Raw genomic sequence first — 19,507 nt, forward strand, 5'->3', positions numbered from 1 at the left:
TAAAATGGTTGTTATGTTCAAACAATGTGTCACCATTTCAATTTGTTTCTTCCTTACTATCTTTTTCAAAGACAAACGTAGATAGATACAGCCTAAGGTGAGGTAGCTGCGTTGAATCTTCGACTCTTATATTGAGAACCTTATATAAAATGACAGCTATTTATAAAATGACAACATACCATCAATGAGGACCATTAAATTTAGGAGCAGACTCAATCTTAGTCTGCCACGTGGCAGACTTGCTTGCTTATATATCGCAAATTGCTTGATTAATTATCTCTAATTTTGTATCGCAGATTGCTTTGAACCGTATGCTGAGTTGCTTGCCTATGTATCACAGATGTTTGTCTATGTATAGCAAATATCTTGCCTAGATTGTCATTTTAATTATGATGTCACCATAGTGCTCTGATTTCGTATCGCAGATTGCTTGGAATCATATGCCGAGTTGCTTGCCTATGTATCACAGATTGCATGCTACGTTGTTGTCAAGTTGTTATTTTAATTATCTATAAATAGATGAAATACATTGCTCTCATTAAACTTATTAAAAACAAATCAAACCGAAAATATAACAACTTAAATAATAAAGTAACTAAATAATCAGACTCTTTAATTATCCCAATAAGTTCTAATTATCTAATATTTAAAAGGCAGAAATTATATGGAAATGATAAATATACGTGTGGAATGGGCCACAAAATGAAAAATCTTAAAGTGATACATACTCAAATAAAATGGTTGTTATGTTCAAACAATGTGTCACCATTTCAATTTGCTTCTTCTTTCCTAGTACTATCTTTTTCAAAGACAAACGTTGTTAGATACAGACGAAGTTGAGTTAGCTGTGTTGAATCTACTACTCTTATATTGAGAACCTTATCGGAATATATTGTGAAGCAGCGAGGAAATTAGGTAGAAATTGCTTGTGTGTGGTGTGTGGACATCGATCTTTTGTGAATAAGTATAAGAAGAGGATAAGAAGAAGAAGAAATCATAAACTAGAGGGGGAAAAAAAAAAGAATTAGTGGGAGAAAAAAATGGTTAGTGAAGAAGTAGAAATGAAACTCTACACATCTGCATCAAAAGAGGATGTAAAAACACTTGTACAACTACTCGGAGAAGATCCATATCTTGTTCATGAATTCTCGTTTCCATGTTCAAGAAATCTTCTACACATAGCAGCAATGCATGGACAAACAGGCGTTGTGAAGAAGTGTTGGAGCGTAATCCGAGGCTAGCACGGAGTTCAGACTCCCGAAGTTCGTCGCCTCTTCACATTGCCGTAGATGAAGGGGACCTTGAAATCACAAAAAGGTTGATGTCAGTAGCGCCAGAGATGTGCTGGTGGCGGGATAATCAAGGGATGAATCCGATTCATGTTGCGGCCGTGAAAGGGCGTGTTTTGATATTGGAGGAGCTGCTTCGACCGGACCTATTTCCTGCCGCCCGGGAGACAGTGCATGGCGGGCAGACCGTGTTGCACTTGTGCGTGAAACATTTTCAATTCGAGACGTTGAAGGTTTTGGTGGAAAAGTTGGGGGACTTGTTTATGCAAAGGATGGTGATGGTGAGACACTCTTGCATTTGGCTGTTAGATCCAATCAACTTAAGGTAACCACTAACTCTTTTATTTACTTTTACATAAAAATAGACATGTATTTTGTGGAGACTGTTCATTTCAGAACTCTTCTTAAAGTTATAACACTAGTTTGCAAATACATAAATATCAGTTGACATTAGAAAAACATATAAGTGATTCGTGAGTATCATTCCTGACTCAATATTCGATCTTAGTAATGATATTGTTGTTTCAAAAATTTCAGATTGTAGATTACTTGGTGGAAAGTAGAAAAATAAAGAGACTAGCAACGAATTCCAGTGGCGAAACAGCATTGGATATCTTGCGTGAGAGCTTTCACGAAACAGATACATATAAAGAAATGAGAAGAATCTTGCAACGTTTCGATTCTCTGGCAATGGTCAAACAGTTCCCCAAGTTGACCGAAATGGCAATGGTGGTGGTGATTCTAATAGCCACGATGGCGTTCCAGGCGGCGGTCAACCCCCCGGGGGGTGTGTGGCAGGAAGACAAGCCATCACCCGACATTTACACGCCATCACACAAAGCGGGCAGAGCAGTGATGGCAACTAATAGTCCTGGACTATATATATCCTTCCTTGTTGCTACCAACACGGCTTTCATTTCATCGATGATCACAATCGTCCTCATCAGCACCGGAGCGCCACAGGTAGATTTTGTCTTGCTGGCAATCACGACCTATTCGATGTGGGTGTCGATTGTGTCTATTGGAGTGAGCTATGGGGTTTCTTTACTCATGACCAATCCTATGGAAACAAAATCAATTTCCGAAATAGCTACCATAGTAGTAGGTGTGTTCGTCGGCATCAATATATTGTTGGTCATCTACTTCCCCATACGCACCAAGGTTTTGGGGGGGCTTAAACAAACAGAGACACAAATACAGAGTTTGCTGCAAGTTCTTGCAAATGCTGACGACAGTTTTCCCAAACGTGCTACTGTTTCTTTGTGTTTAACTATACAAAGATGGGTTGGAGTTCTTACCACCGGTAATTGAAGATATACCCAATGCTTCAATGTAATAGAGAGTCGAGCGTAATTATAAGCTCCATTTCGGGTTTTCTTTGTTGGTTCTTTCCCGGAATGCAAAATAGAGTCGAACCAATCCTAGGATTAAGTCTTAAAGACCTTGTATTCATAAACAACTTGAGAAATCACAAGACTCCTCTATTGTTTTCGTCTATTTAATTACTTTTCCTGCAATTTATATACAAGCTTTCTTTCACAAACCCTAAACCCTAAACCATAAACTGCTCGACGGGAATTCTTTCGCGATGATCATCGTTGTGACCAGCCACGATCTCATCTCCGTTTAGTCTCGAAGGCCTAACATCTTATCAAATAGTCATTATAGACGACGACGATCGATCGATGTGTAGTCGCCGTAGTAGTGTCTGTGGTTGTCGTCTATGTATTGTTATTCCCATATGTAGGCTGGTTTCGTGGTCGCGCGCTTGGACGAATAGAGACAAGAATTCAACTGATCCCGACAACCTTCCCAAACGTGCGATGGTTTCGACGTATGTAAGAATACGGAGTTGGCTTGAAATTCTCACCACCTGTCCTTATAGATATACTCAAGGTTTCAATGTGGATCTATGATTTATATTAACTACTCAATTAAACTTACACTTATCCTCACACGCTCTATCATTTTCATACTTAATGATTTGGAAGTGTCTATTTTGCTACAAATTTTAAAAAACGGTGTCATTATTGCTATCATTCAATAGATCAAATATCAAGGTTCTTTTAACTGATGCCAAATAAACTTGCAATTGTTAATAAAACTTTGCATTTGCATTTATGAGACGTTGCTATATCAAATTTATGTCGCAGCACCATTTACTGTGTATGTAGTCTTGTAATCCAAGAATTGGCCAATTCATGCTAGATACTCCTTCAGTTGGGTTGCACCGCCGATCACACAAGAAAAGAATATCGACAAGAATGGTAAAGCACACAAAAGGAAGTAACGTGGTTCGGCAAGAGAGTGCCTACGTCCACGGAGAAGGTGACCGGAGTTTATAAATCAAGCTCACAAGAAAGTGTATCCACTCTACAAATTGAAACGCCCTCAACTAATTACAAGCAAAGGCTAAACTATCAATCGTGTGTGTGTATTGTGTGTTCTACTTCTTCAATCTCTTTTCTCGGCTAATATAAGTGTGAATACAAGTGAATGATCAACTAACTTCCTTCAGCTGAAAGTTAGTTATAACCGCATCCCAACGGCTACTTCCAGAAGCTTCAAACTCGAGCTCATTCCTTCACTTCATCACCCAGCCCCAACGGCTCTATTTAGCTCAACACTTAGAGACTGATTTGCTGAGGCAAAACTCACAAATCTCACAAATATCCACCTTGCATCTGCAAATCAAGATCAATATCTAACTCCCTTTTCAATTGTTCCAGAAACTTATCACTCCACAATCTCTACCAATTCTAAGCAATGCTTGAATTTTGAAACTGGCAGAAATTTTGTCAACATATCTGAGGCATTCTCCTCAGTTGGAACCTTCACCTTCACCACATTGATCTTCCCACTTTGAATCTCATCTCTGATGAAGTGCCTTCTCACATCAATATGTTTAGACCGTTCATGAACATCTGGTGTTTGGCTAAACATATAGCCGAGTTGCTATCACAGTTGATCCTTACTGCTTCCAACTCCATTCCCAAATCCTGAAGAATCCTCTGCAGCCACTTTCCTTCCTTAGAAGCCTCTGTTAGAGCAATATACTCAGCCTCCGTTGTAGATAATGCAACTACAGACTGTAAATTTGACTTCCAACTGATTGTTGTGCCAAACAATGTGAAAATGTAGCCACTTTGGGACTTTCTGTTATCTAGGTTAGCAGCATAATCTGAATCACAAAATCCCTCAAGAATCTCGTCCTTTTCAGACCAAACTCCATTTCCAAACTTCAAGCCAACCATAACAGAACCCTTCAGATATTTTAATATCCATTTCAGTGCAGCCCAGTGCTCTCTTCCTAGATCAGCCATATACCTGCTAGCCACACTGATAACATGGGCAACATCCGGCCTTGTGCGTATCATCAAGTACAGCACACTGCCCACTATGTTAGCATAGGATATCAAGCTCATTTCTCTTCTAGCTTCATCTGTTTTTGGCATCTGCTCCTTGCTAAGTTTAAAATGACTTGCCAATGGAACAGAGACTGACTTTGCATCTTTCACTTGATACTTCTCTATCACCTTTCTGGCATAATCAGCTTGAACCAATTTTAGTTCCCTTTTCTGTTTCTGAAGATATCCATGCCCATGATTTTCTTGGCTTCTCCAAGATCTTTCATTTCAAACTTTTGTTTTAGTTCTTCCTTGATATGTAGCATCTCATTCTTGCTTGAACATGCCAGTAGAATATCATCTACATACAAGTCCATGAGCTTGAGCAGACCTACATATTTCTGCAGAATAAACTGAAACAACAGAAATTAGTTTAAGTAGTGTACATGTTGCCTAAAAAATGTCTTGAAATTAGTTTAAAAAGGCAAATCAAAGTTGACTTCATAATATTTACTAAACAAAACTACTTGAAATAATTATAGCTAGCTTCAGTAAAAGAACATACCATGAAGATGTCTTCAAGCTTGTATCGCTCAACGCCTCTTCGTGGCTGGATGGGGAACAAGATTATATATCAATGGTTGAGATAATTATAGCTTAAGCAAAAGAACATGCCATGAACCCGACCTTGTTTACACGATTATATTGCTGGATCTCTCGGAGGATCTCACCAACTTCTTCTTATCTTCCTGGCTGAATAAGTAGAGGTGAAAAGGGAACACGATTATAGGGCACTTGCACCGTCGGAATTTTGCCATGAATCTCGAAATCGAAGAAGGCAGCTGCCTGCAAAGGGCCAAAGATCACATGTAACCGGATGAAATCATGTACAATAAACCAATTGCAAAGAAAATCATGACAAGCACATATCATGCTTTTCAACCAAAACCCTAAATATTTAAAATTCCAATTTCCTCATTTCAAGTTGAAGCAGAAAATAAAGAAAGAAACTTGCCGCAAAACCAATGGCCGCAGTTAGTCCGGCATGGACCGTGGAAGTCATCAAAGCAAATGGGGCAGCAGTCATCTTCAGGCGGCCTATCCTTCCTGTATCCTCAGGACCAACTCTTACTCAGCATCGTCGTCTCTTCTGTTTGATCAAATTCTTTGGACGTTGTTGATTATATCTGTCGATTGTTAGGCAAATAAACACATACAATCACAAATATAAAAGAGATGTGTCAGAAGAATATTGCATAAGATCTGGAGGATTATATGCAAAATATATTGTACCATATATAGCATAGCAATAATTGTAAATTAGATTTACCATACTTAGAGTCTCTCTAGCCTATATAATGGTGTAGTCTTTGTATTCATAATGATTAAATAAGAACAACAGTTTTTTCCCAACGACTTCTAACATGGCCTCAGAGCAGGAAGATCTTGGCTCAGAAAAATTTCATCACAGCCAATAATACCAATTTCTCGACCTTTTTTCCAGCCAAAAACCAACCCAGAAATCAACCTACACCTAGAATATGTCAGATACAGATACAGAAGATACGAAACATATGGAGCAGACGGCGAGTCTGAGAAACAGCAAAAGTATCACGGTACCATTCAAGTTGAATGGAAAGAACTACCCTTTGTGGGCAAGATTAATCAAGGTGAAGATCGGAGGCAGGGGCGCCTACTCGTACATCAAAAATGATCCCCCAGAACCGGGGAGCAAGGGATATGACGAATGGGAGGAGAATGACCTAGTGGTGTTCTCATGGATTGTCGACAACATCGATAACGAGATCATTGCAGACTTTGCCCATCATCAGACGTCGAAGGCGCTCTGGGACAATCTCGCGGTGACATTCGAGAGTAAAGCCGACAAGTACCTCATCTATGACCTGGAAGAGAAGGCAATTAACATCAAACAAGGCAATATGGGTCTGGAAACATGCTACAGAAAGATTCATGGACTATGGATCAATATAGATCGGAGTCAGAAACAACCAATTAGCTGCTGTGACAAAGGAATCGATCAATTCCGGACGTTCTCAAACTCCAAAAGGCTCATCAAGTTCCTGACCGGATTAAATCAGGAATACGACTCAATCCGACGGGAAATTCTGAAAGAAGATCCAACACCATCAGTGGAGGCTGCGTATGGATGGGTGAAGACGGAGGCGGCTCGACGTCGAATCATGCCACCGGCGTCGTCCTCACCCACCGACGAAGCCAACGGCAGTGCCGACTCATCATTTGGTGGAGAAATCGGACAAGGCCTCGCCGCTCAGACCCAACGGCCTCTGAATCGGAACGGACCACCACCACCGCGCCCCGCGGCCACCAGCCGACCGGAAAACAAGCCCGACACGTCGAAATTGTGGTGCTCCCATTGTGGGAAACATAAACACACTTGGGAGGCCTGCTTCAAACGGGTCGGATATCCCGATTGGTGGGAAGAACGGCACAAGGCGAGAGCTTCTCAAGCCCAAGCGAAAATGGCGGTCGGTGTAAACGGAGAAGGGGTTCCCCGGCGAATCGAAGCCGGAAACCATGGGGAATCGACCGGAGTTGGAACGGGGGCGCGTCAGGAGCCTCCACCGGCCGGCGGCAACGTGAGGGGCGTCGGAAATTTGGCAGAATGGAAGGAGATAAGAGGCGGCGCGTCTAAAGGAGGTAAAGGGTTTGGATTTAATCCAAACCCTAATTTATCTTACAAAGAGTTTTATTTCCCCCCCCCCCCCCCCCCCCAGAAGTATGTGAAATATAAAAAACGACCCCATCTCCTTATATCTGACCCCCCAGACTTACCTGAAATCCGAAAAAGACCCCTATCTCTCCAAAAATCCAAAAATTACCCCAATTTTGAGTCAGAAAATAAATTTGCACCCCTAGAAAATTTTTCCGCTGCATTTCATGTATATGATGTTACTGATAAAAATTCGAAGGGCTGGATATTTGACTGTGGGGCAACTGATACCATGACTCCAGATAAAAATGACTTTCTTGATTTTAGTGAAGTTACTAGATCTTATATTCGAACTGCAAATGGGGAATTGATTACTGTTGTGGGGTCTGGCACTATTGAGATTTCACCTACACTCCGGCTTATGAACTGTCTATATGTGCCTACATTGTCTCAAAGATTGATGTCCATAAGTCATGTGACGAAGGAGTTAAATTGCACACTTCTAATGCATCCCGACTTTTGTATTCTGCAGGATATTCAGAAGAGGAGGATTCTTGGGCGTGGCACTGAGAAGCAAGGGCTCTACTACGTGGATGAGATAGCCCAACATGGAAGTGCGATGCTGGCTCACGGATCCACGAAACAGGAAACTTGGATCTGGCACCGAAGACTAGGACACCCCTCTCCTGGTTACTTTAGATTACTTTATCCGAACCTTTCTATTTCCTCTGATTTTTCTTGTGAGACTTGTGTTTTGGCCAAGAGCCACAGACAGACTTTTAAACCCACAAATACTCGTATGCAATCTATGTTTTCTTTAGTACACTCTGATGTTTGGGGCCCTGCGCCTTTTATTGGTGGAAATGGCTTTCGATATTTTGTGATATTTGTTGATGATTGTACTAGGATGACATGGATTTATTTTTTGAAACACAAGTCGGAAGTCTTTGATAGATTTGTATCCTTTTTTAAACTAATCCAGACACAATTTCATACCACTATCCAAACCCTTAGGTCCGATAATGGGAGAGAATTCGTTAATAGTGCTATGACCCAGTTTTGTCAAAATAGTGGAGTGATTCATCAAACTTCTTGTACCTATACACCTGAACAAAATGGGGTAGCTGAAAGAAAGAATAGAGTTATTTAGAAATGACCCGAGCCCTTATGATTGAATCCAAAGTTCCCAAACATTTTTGGCCCGAAGCTGTTGCTACATCCATCTTTCTCATCAATCGCCTCCCAACCAAAATCCTTAACATGAAAACTCCCCTCGATATTTTATCCAAACAAACCAAAATTCCCGAATACCTTAACCTTCCTCCGAAAGTCTTCGGTTGTACTGTTTACACTCATATACCTAAACATGAAAGAACAAAACTCTCACCGTGTGCAACAAAATGTGTTTTTGTGGGGTATGGGGTAAACCAAAAAGGGTACAGATGCTTTGATCCCAACACCAAAAAAATCACCACCACTATGAACTGTAATTTTTTGGAAACCGAATTTTTCTATCACACCCACCTTAGTAGTCAGGGGGAGAGTGATCCAGGTAGTTCTACGGACTATCTAAGTTGGGTTGTGCCAGTTCCAAGCTCCTCGATTGAGGAACCAACAGATCCAGTTGTCACTTCTGCCAGGCAGGTCTCACCACAAGAGCCATCTCACCCAAGTCCTTGTAATCCTTCTCCAATGATATCCGAGGTAATCTCTAAACCAAGTACAGTTGAGATTCCAGTTACCACTGACACTGTTGAAACAGAACCTCTTGTGGAAGACAATACAATAGATGGAGACACAGGGAGATATGCACTTCCTTTTCGGAGTACGAGGGGAATTCCGCCAAAGAGATACTCTCCCGAGAAGATTGGGAAGAAGAGTCGATATGGGGTGGCGAACTTTGTTCAAGGAAACCTGACAAAAATGGCTCGAGCTTTTGAAGCTGCGTTGTATGAAGAAGAGGAGATCCCACAGTCAGCCGAAGAAGCAATGAAGCATAAGAAATGGAGGGAAGCAATGTTTGTTGAGATGAAGGCATTGATGAAAAACAACACGTGGGTACGAGGCAAGTTACCCGAAGGGGTGAAGACAGTTGGCTGCAGATGGGTGTTCACAATAAAAAGGAGACCTGATGGTACGATAGAGAGATACAAGGCTCGTCTCGTGGCGAAAGGGTACACCCAGACTTATGGTGTAGATTATGACGAGACTTTCTCACCAGTGGCGAAAATTAACACTGTCAGAGTGCTGTTCTCAATTGCCGCCAATAAGGAGTGGCCACTTCATCAGTTTGATGTGACCAATGCATTCCTACATGGAGAGTTGCCAAAGCCAGTGTACATGGAACCTCCACCGGGATTCTCTGGAGATTTCTTAGATGGGGAAGTATGCCAACTCAAGAAGACGTTGTATGGATTAAAACAATCCCCAATGGTATGGTTTGGAAGGTTCACGGAAGTGATGAAGAAGTACGAGTACAAGTAGAGTAACTCAGATCACACTTTATTCATAAAAAAAAGGGCAGCAAGATCACGTGTTTAATTATATACGTGGATGACATGATCATTACCGGAGATGATGAGGCGGAGATAGCCGAATTAAGGAAGAATCTGTTTCATGAATTTGAGATGAAGGATCTCGGTCTTCTCAAATATTTCTTGGGAATTGAAGTGCTAAGGTCAAAAAAGGGGATTTTCATAAATCAGAAGAAGTATGTTCTTGATCTATTAGCAGAAGTTGGGATGATCGACTGCAAACCCGTGGACACCCCGATGGTGCAAAATCACGGACTACAGATAAAGGAAGGGGCAAGACCGACAGACAGGGGGAGATACCAGAGATTGGTCGGAAAGCTTATTTATCTATCTCACACAAGACCAGATATTGCATACGCAGTAGGAGTAGTGAGCCAATTCATGCATGCACCTCAAGAAGAACATTGGGAAGCAGTCTTGAGGATTGTCCGCTACTTGAAGGGAACGGCGGAACACGGACTTATGTTTGAAAAACATGGACACATGGAAATACATGGCTTCACCGATGCTGACTGGGCGGGGAACCCAAATGACAGGAAATCAACTGCCGGGTATTTCACCTTTGTAGGAGGGAACCTTGTGACGTGGAGAAGCAAGAAACAGAAAGTAGTGGCGCTTTCCAGCGCAGAAGCAGAGTTCAGAGGAATCAAAAGTGGACTGACAGAGATACTGTGGTTGCGAAAACTGATGACGGAATTGGACCTCCGACCGGCCCTTCCTTGTAGACTCTTTTGTGACAACAAGGCGGCTATTAGTATCTCCGAAAACCCGGTGCAACACGATAGAACCAAACATGTAGAGGTGGACAGACACTTTATCAAGGAGAATATTGAAGCTAAGGTAGTAGAAATGCCTTATGTCAAATCTGAAGATCAGTTGGCGGATATTTTGACAAAGGCAGTGAACTCGAAGTCGTTTCAAGAGGTACTATGCAAGCTAAGTATCGGGAACCCCACTACCTAGCTTGAGGGGGAGTGTCAGAAGAATATTGCATAAGATCTGGAGGATTATATGCAAAATATATTGTACCATATATAGCATAGCAATAATTGTAAATTAGGTTTACCATACTTAGAGTCTCTCTAGCCTATATAATGGTGTAGTCTTTGTATTCATAATGATTAAATAAGAACAACAGTTTTTTCCCAACGACTTCTAACAAGATGAATACAACAAATTGTTCAATACAAGGCAATGTCAAACTAGAGATTTCACTTAGTGATGAATTGTAGCATGTTTAGTTATAATTTATAATCAAAATAGATAACCCTAATTTTGGCTTAGAAACATAGAAATATCTTGTAAGGAAATAAATCAACAAAATATAGTAGGAAATATATTGGCCTCAATTATTTCCATAATTAACATTTTCCATTTATTTATCACGATGCTTTTTTCAGTGTACACGTACGAAGCAAATGGGGCGGTAGTCGTCTTCCACATTCTTGCCTTTTCTGAACCAACCCAACATCGTCGTCTCGCTCTCGCCTCTTCCAGTTTGATCGATTTCACGGGCTGTAAACTTATGCATGTACGTATTTAATGGATTATTATGTAAACTTATGTTTATATATAATTTAATAAAGACTTCTTTCAATATTGAAGTAATTTTATATAGTTCCAATTGATTTAGGAGTATATTTTTAAAAAGTCGATTTAATAGAAAACATAGAAACTTGATTGATATACGTACCATTGTATTGAATCATGAATTTATTTATAATAATAATAATAATAATAATAATAATAATAATAATAATAATAATTTGTTGTAATTTTGTGGGGACTAATTTTGACACTTTGTAATATAGGGATGTAATCAAATACAAACTCTAAATATTGTACAAATTCCAAACTATGATTTGGACCTTTAAAAAATGTCAACAGATTACAAAATAACAACAACAGAAAATATCAACACAGTGTCAGCGGTTGACATTTTTTTGATATTGTGTTGACACCAAAATCTTGAAATTTTATATTGTGTTGACACAGTACTATTAAAGAGTTTGGAATTTATACAATAAATAGAGTTTGCATTTTATCACTGCCCTTGTAATATGCATAGATGTAATATATAATACAAATCATTTTTTATACTTGTGTCTTTTACTGAATTTTTATATTCTACTTGTGTCTTTTACTGAATTTTATATTATACTTGTGTCTAAATGGATAGTAAATATCAAGATACTTCTGATTTTGAAGAGGCATATTTAGTTGTATATGACATTTATATCACAACAACAATTACGTCACCAATATGATGACCCTTTCGGTGTAACATAATGACAGTAACATATGAGAAAATCGCTAAATTATGAGTTAAGTACATTGTTACCTACTCTATGTAGGAGTATCTGTTTTTCATTCTTCATTAGCATAGCACACCATTTCAAATAAAACAAGACATCCTTCTCCAAGTCTTGCTCAATATCAACCAATCATATTCTATTGCATTTGATATACTGCTTAAGAGATCTAAATTAAGAGTAAAATAAAATCCAGGCATATTAAGAAGATAAAATAGCATTTGATAAGTTGATGAAACCACTAGCCACAAGAAGCATTTGAATTTTTACAAAAGCACATCTAAAACAGAAACACAAAATAATCATTGCTCTCATTCTATCCCATATATCTTGCCAATTCACATATTATTCCAAATAATATACACATAAACAGAGCACATCCCAGCATAGCACATCCCAGCATGTCAAGTAGTAGGAATCCAAGCCCTCCTCCTGTCAAACAAAATTAAGCTTTGAGTAGCCAAACACATTAATCGAAGAGAATTAGATACGGTCTAAACTGACACGAAGAGGAACATACTATACGGGCTGGAATAGAAGTTTCGTATTTCTCTGCCAAGTCCCACCAGCGCCTGCAAACGACGATTAGAAGGAAAGCAACATTTCCTTTGAGGTGATAGTGAAACAAGTCAGAGGTCAAAATTTGTAGAGATTACAAATGTTCATAACAATGAGTTAAAAGAAGCAAAATAAGGTCATAGAGTCCTAGATGTGTCAGGGCAGAACTACCTCTTTCTGCAGAATAAACTGAAACGCAGAAATTAGTTTTAACTTTTGCTAAATATTTCTTGAATTATAAGGAAAAAATGCAACAGTTTAGAAACTCAAACCAAGAGATATAGTGTGGAGTACTTCCTCCGTCCCAGATAATTCGACCCAGTATTCCATTTCGGGCCGTCCCACATAATTTGTCTCATTTTACTTTTACCATTTTTGGTAGTGGACCTCATATTCCACTAACTCATTTCTACTCACATTTTATTATAAAACTAATACTTTAAAAGTAGGACCCACATTCCACCAACTTTTTCAACTCACTTTCCATTAGATTTCTTAAAACTCGTGTCGGGTAAAGTGTCCCAAATTATCTAGGACGGAGGGAGTACGGAGTACTATTTATTTGGAATTACAAGAAATAATAATGCAACAGTTTAGAAACTCAATTGAATTCTGTTTGACTGAAAGAGACACTGACATAACATAAGACAAGTTACAAAAGCATGTAAAATGACACAAGAAATGTGTAAAGCAATTGTACTATTTACTTGTATGAGAGATCACTAAGCAAAAGCACTTGAAATAATTATATGAAGAAGCGAAACCACCCGGCCTTTTTTTCACGATTATATTGCTCGATCTCTCCGAACCAACTCAACATCGCGTCTCTTCCGTTTGATCAATTTCTCAGTATGTTAACTTGCGTACGTACAATGTTTGTATTTAATGGATGAATATGGATTGTAATAGTATGATGTTAGTATTATATTTTTAACATTGAAATACAATTCTTTCAATATTGATGAAATCTTACTCAATTTCAACCAATCATATTTATTCAAATGAATTTGATATATTGATGAGATCTAAACCAAGAGTAAATTAAAATTAATGTATCATGGAGAAGATAAGGCTATTGCAGTTGATATATTAATGAAATCAGTAAAGTTCATGTAAACATTATACTTATACGAAATGGGATGTGATCAAATGAAAACTCTAAATATTGTACAAACTCAAAACTATGATCTGGACCAATGAAAAATGTCAACAGAACACAAAAAAAAGCATCAACAGGAAAATGTCAACAGAATTTCAACGGTAGTCAATGATTGATGCTGTGTTGATATTGTGTTGACATTAAAATCTTGAAATTTTACACAATATTGTATTGAAACTTTGTTGAAGCTGTGTTGAAGAATTTTGAGTTTGTACAATATATAAGTTTGCATTTTATCACAACCTTATACAAAATAGACAATTAAAATTCATTAACATAGACAATGTCGCGTCTTAATATTATCATTTAGGTCATTTACAACAACATCATGAAAATTGTTCATAGTTCTCATATCTATTCCTTTGACTATTCGTGAATCATATTTTTTCTACTTTATTAAAATTTTATTTCAATGTAGTATATATTATATATTATGATTAACTTAAATTTTTAGAAAGAAGAAAGTGGATGAATAAAGAAAGAAAAATAAATTACATACTTTAATGAAAATGAGAGGGTAAATAGATTGAATTCCCCTTCATGGCCTTACGGGTACTTTGGTCATGAAAATATTGGAAATAGTCAAAAAGTACTTGAATTGATATTAACTTATAGTTGATGGACTTCAAAAGATATTATGAAATGTAACGGACCAAATTTGCTCATTTAGGATAGTTGGTGTACTAAAAAAGATATTCCCTCTTTTTCTAAAGAGTGAACCACATAAATAGTACCTGATCTTTCACTTTCGCACGTAAATGGTACCTGATCTTTATTTTATATCATTTTTGGTACCCCATGACAAAAATAACCCTGAGTACCAAACATGAGATTTTTTTGTTGTGAAGGATATTTGTGGAAATTTCAATTAAAGAGTGATTATTTTTTCCTTCCTTTTTCTTCTTTCCTTTTTCTTCATTTTTTTTCTTTTTTTTAGTATTTTATCTTCCTTTCTTCTTTCTTTTTTCTCCTTAGTTTATGTTTCCTCTTTTTTCTTTTCTCTTCTTTCTTTTTAGTGTTTTATACATACATGTAATTGTATTCATAATATAAACAAGAACAAAACACCTAATTAAATTAATTATTTAAAGTAATTAAATCAATTGAATATTTTTTATTAAATTATTTTATACTTATTTTAGGGTTGAAACACCTAACTAAAAATATTCAACTCTTTATATCATTACGAATACAATTCACAATTTTAAATTTTTATTTAAGACTATATTGATTAGTTGTTAATTTAATATAAATAATAATAATTATTATTATATAATATTATACTCCCTCCGTTTCTTCATAGTTGAGGAGGAACTTTTCGGCACGGAGTTTTAGAAATGAATGTTGGGTGTATTAAATAAATAGATAAAAAAGTAAGAGAGAGGAAAGGTAGAGAGAATAAGAGCATCCGCAACGCGGGCTCGATGCGGGCTCGGTCTCGTCTCGACGAGACGAGCCAGCATCGAGACAGCGTTGCGAGGCTCGTCTCGTCTCGACGAGACAAGACATCTCGTCGCGTGACGCGACCCGACGAGGCCGGCCTCGAGCTGGCGAGACGACGCACGCGCCCACGTGGTGTGCGCCGGAGCATTGTGTGACGCCCACTCGCCGCCCGCGAGTGGGCGTCGTAATTATGACGTAATAATTTTATTTTATTTTTATAAATTCGAAAAATTCGAATTTAATAAAAAAAAAATTCAAGCGGTCAAATGATCGTTGGGAACAAAACAGTCGAATTTTCAAATTTTTTTTTTTTTTATTCTATAAATATACTCCATACTCCATTCACCATTTTACACACAAACACTACTCTCATTCCTCATTCCTCTTCCATTTTACACACAAACACTACTCTCAAATTGTTGAAAAAATGTCCGGCGATGGAAACTCCAGCGGCGGCGGCTCCGGCAGGCGGCGCTCCGTCGGGTTCGACTTGAACTCGTTCGACGATTGGGCGAGCATGTACAACTGTTTGGGTACTCCCGGTTCGTCGCCGGGCACCCAAGGCTCGACCACCCCGCCGGCGTACCAAACACCACATTTTGATGTGGATGCACACTATCGTCCCTCCCCCCCAGAGGTACGGGCAATCGCCGGGATTATCCCAAATTTCGGAGAATTTTTTGGCGCCTGAACGCAGTTTGCCCGACTGGCCAATTGGTGGAGGCTCCAGCTCCGGCTCCGGCAGGATCAACCTCAGTCTCGGCGTCAATGCCGAGGAGGAAGAGGAGGCAGCGGATGTAGAGGCTGGTGGAGACGGCAGCCGTCATGCATACAGCCAAGCCGAGACGTTGGCTCTGTACGACGCTTGGATCAGCGTCTCGTACGATCCTATCGTCGGGAATCAACAAACCCACAAGTGTTTTTGGCTAAAAGTCACCGTAGTGTACAACGCACGAAGGCCGACGAATACCGTTCCCCGCAACGTGAAGATGCTCCGCAGTCATTGGGAGCGAAGCGACAAAGATGTCAAAAAATTTTGCGCGATATACAGTGGAGAAGAGGCGAATTATCAGAGCGGAGCCAGTGGAGCCGACATTCTGAGAGCGGCGTTGCGGGTCTTCAAAGACGACGTCGGCAAAGATTTCAAGCTTGTCGATGTTTGGTCGCAAGTCCACCACCTTGACAGGTGGGCTGGCGGTGTCGAGTCGGGCTCGAAACGCACGAAGCGCACGGCGCGTGGCCACTACTCGTCTAGTGATGGCGGCGAAGGCAACACCTCACTAAAGTATAAAGTGAATAAAGTAGAGAGAATAAAGTAAGAGAGAGTAAAGTAAGAAAGTGAAAAAAGTTATACCATATATGGAAATGATTCAACTATGAAGAACCTTCTCGAAATTGAAAAATGACTCAACTATAAAAAAACGAAGGGAGTATGATTCATAATTTAAATTATTATACTATTTGTTAATTACTACTACTAGTTTTTATATTATAACAACAATATTAATATAATAATTAAGTATAATTATAACTATAATTATATTTAAGTATATTTGAATGATAATAAAAAATAAATTAACTATTAATTTCTAATATTAAAATAATGATATTAATATTGATTAATAATAATAGTATAAAGAGTGAGGAGAATGATAGAAGAGATTATAATATCACTTTTGGTACTAGTTTTGTCATCCTCCATGACACAAATGGAATGCATATGTTTAGAGGGTATTTTTGGTTGAAAATCTTACCAGTAACTAAAAATGTGATTAATAGGTACCAAAAATGGAGTATAAAATAAAGGTCAGATATCATTTATGAGAGAAAATAAAAGATCAGATACCATTTATGTAGTTTACGCTTTTCTAAAAGGTAAGGGAAGCGCTTTACTTAAGAAAAGAATTGAATTTCATTATTCAATATTTTGAAAAAAAAATTATAATGTTTTACTATCATTTAAAAGATAATGTTGTATACTTGCAACATTTTAAAATTCATATGAAAAAATAAGTTTAATAAATGTGATTAATTATATTATGCCCAATCTATTTTTGCTTCTAAATTCTAATCGTCAAATGACTGAAAATGTCCTCTTATTCTATCAATCTTCATAATATGTCAAAAATAATATTGAGAGATACTTTTTCATTCTTTTGAACAATATCATTGTCACGATGATTACAAGAAAGTGAAATTCCTCAATGTTTTGTTATTCAAATTGTGGTTTCTAATATACTCTTATAATGAGTATATACTCAATTTCAAGTTTTCAACCAATATATCATATTCTATGGCATTTGATATATTGAAGAGATCTAAATTAAGATTAATTAAGATTAAATTAAAATTCATGCATTATTGAGAAGATTAAATAGCATTTAATAAGTTGATGAAACCACCAACAACAAGAAGCATTTAAATTTTCACAAAAACACATCTAAACAAGATCAATCATTGCTCTCAATTCTATCCAATAAATCTTGCCATTTCATCCAAATATAACACATACTCAGAGCACATTCCAGCATGTGATGTAGTAGGAATCCAAGCCCTCCTGTCAAAAAATTAAGCTTGATCAGTAGCCAAACACATTAATCGAAGAATGAGATACGGTCTAAACTGACACGAAGAGGAACATACCATACGGGCTGGAATAGAAGTCGCGTATATCCCTGGCAAATCCCAGCAGCGCCTGCAAACAACGATTAGAAGGAATTAAAGCAAATGCATTAGCAAAAAGCATTTTCTTTGTAGTGATAGTGAAAAGGTCAAAATTTGTAGATCTTAATTGTGCTTTTAAATGAATATTAAAAATGTTCATAACAATGAGTTAAAGAAGCAAAATAAGGTCATAGAGATGAACATACAACAATTAGCAGTATATAGGCTGTTATAATATTGAACGTACTTCCTCCCATGCGTCGGGGCAGATCTACTAGCTCTATCTGCGGAAGAAACTGCAATGCAGAAAATAGTTTAACTTTTGCCAAAAATTTCTTGAATTACAAGGAAAAAATGCAACAGTTTAGAAACTCAAACCAATTGATATAGTAGTGGAGTACTATTTATTTGGAATTACAAGGAATAATGATGCAACAGTTTAGAAACTCAATTGAATTCTGTTTGACACAAAGAGACATTGACATAAAACAAGTAAAGTTACAAAAGTATGTAAAATGGCAATGAGAATTCTACTCATCTATCTTGGAGTTGATATAAAAAAAAACTTACAATGTGTATTTTTTTATCGTGTTTTGTTTATTAATGCCTCTAAAAGTTAGCAGTGAACTATTCCATTAAATTTCGATTCATTAATTATGAAGAAACAAATGAGAACTAAGAGGAATGACTCATGAAATGTATAAAGCATATGTGTGTAAAAGAAGCATACACCAATATTTACTTGTACGAGACCATCTCCAACCATACATCACAAAATGAGTTTTGGTGTAGAAAACTTCTCCAGCCATACACAAATCCAAACCCATTTTCGAATTTTTCTATGGAACAACAACAAATATAATGCGATACATATACTCAAAATGGTATAAATGGTTGGAGTAAAACTACATTTTGGTGTGAGATATACTCAAAAATGGGTTTTTAGTTTTGTATAGATGATTGGAGATGGTCTGAGAGACTAAGCAAGAACACTTGAAATAATTATAGCGAAACCACCCGACCTTGTTATCACTATTATATTGCTCGACCACTCGGAGGATCTCACCAACTTCTTCTCTTTCTGGCTGAATCATTAGAGGTGAATGAGGAACAAGATTATACATCAAGGATTCACACGTAGGGCACTTGCACGGTTGGAAATTTGCCATGCATCTCGAAAATCGAAGAATGCAGCTGCCTGCAAAAGGAAAACAAATGATGTCTTCATTTAAAAGAAAGAAAGTAAGCGAGAGAAGGAGACTTGCCACAAAACCAATGGCCACAGTTAGTCCGGCATGGAACGTGAAAGTCATCGAAGCAAATGTGGCAGCAGTCGTCTTCCGGTGGCCTATCCTTTCTGTATCCTCCACCCTCATTCTTCTTGCCTTTTCCGAACCAACTCAACATCGTCGATCAATTTCTCAGTATGTTAACTTAGTACGTACATGTTTGTATTTAATGGATGAAGAATGATATTATATTTTTAGAATATGATATAGTATTATATTT

General features: G+C 37.9%; 1 protein-coding gene and 1 pseudogene across 2 annotated transcripts; both read left to right on the forward strand.

Annotated features, from left to right (window-relative positions):
* The first annotated feature begins 866 nt into the window (after nucleotides 1-866).
* LOC125201969 (uncharacterized) lies at nucleotides 867-2,786 on the forward strand (annotated as a pseudogene). Its single transcript, XR_016134959.1, has 2 exons — nucleotides 867-1,614; nucleotides 1,827-2,786. The product of XR_016134959.1 is annotated as an uncharacterized LOC125201969 (transcript).
* Nucleotides 2,787-6,177: 3,391 nt separating this feature from the next.
* Nucleotides 6,178-9,812, forward strand: LOC148932207 (uncharacterized). Its single transcript, XM_089065031.1, has 3 exons — nucleotides 6,178-7,315; nucleotides 7,631-8,017; nucleotides 8,917-9,812. Exons 1-3 carry the CDS (start codon nucleotides 6,178-6,180, stop codon nucleotides 9,810-9,812), a joined length of 2,421 nt encoding a protein of 806 aa, XP_088921157.1.
* The last annotated feature ends 9,695 nt before the right edge of the window (nucleotides 9,813-19,507 follow it).

The sequence above is a fragment of the Salvia hispanica genome, chromosome 2, assembly GCF_029641045.1.
Source record: "Salvia hispanica isolate PSC_SH4W2 chromosome 2, Shi_PSC_v1, whole genome shotgun sequence".
NCBI lineage: Eukaryota > Viridiplantae > Streptophyta > Magnoliopsida > Lamiales > Lamiaceae > Salvia > Salvia hispanica.

Excerpts from the sequence above, each read along its gene's own strand:
- LOC148932207 (XM_089065031.1), top strand. The coding sequence starts at position 6,178 with ATGTCAGATACAGATACAGAAGATACGAAACATATGGAGCAGACGGCG. Across the intron at positions 7,316-7,630 it reads AGGCGGCGCGTCTAAAGGAG|ATAAAAATGACTTTCTTGAT; the intron begins GTAAAGGGTTTG and ends CCATGACTCCAG. Across the intron at positions 8,018-8,916 it reads ACTAGGACACCCCTCTCCTG|TTCCAAGCTCCTCGATTGAG; the intron begins GTTACTTTAGAT and ends GGGTTGTGCCAG.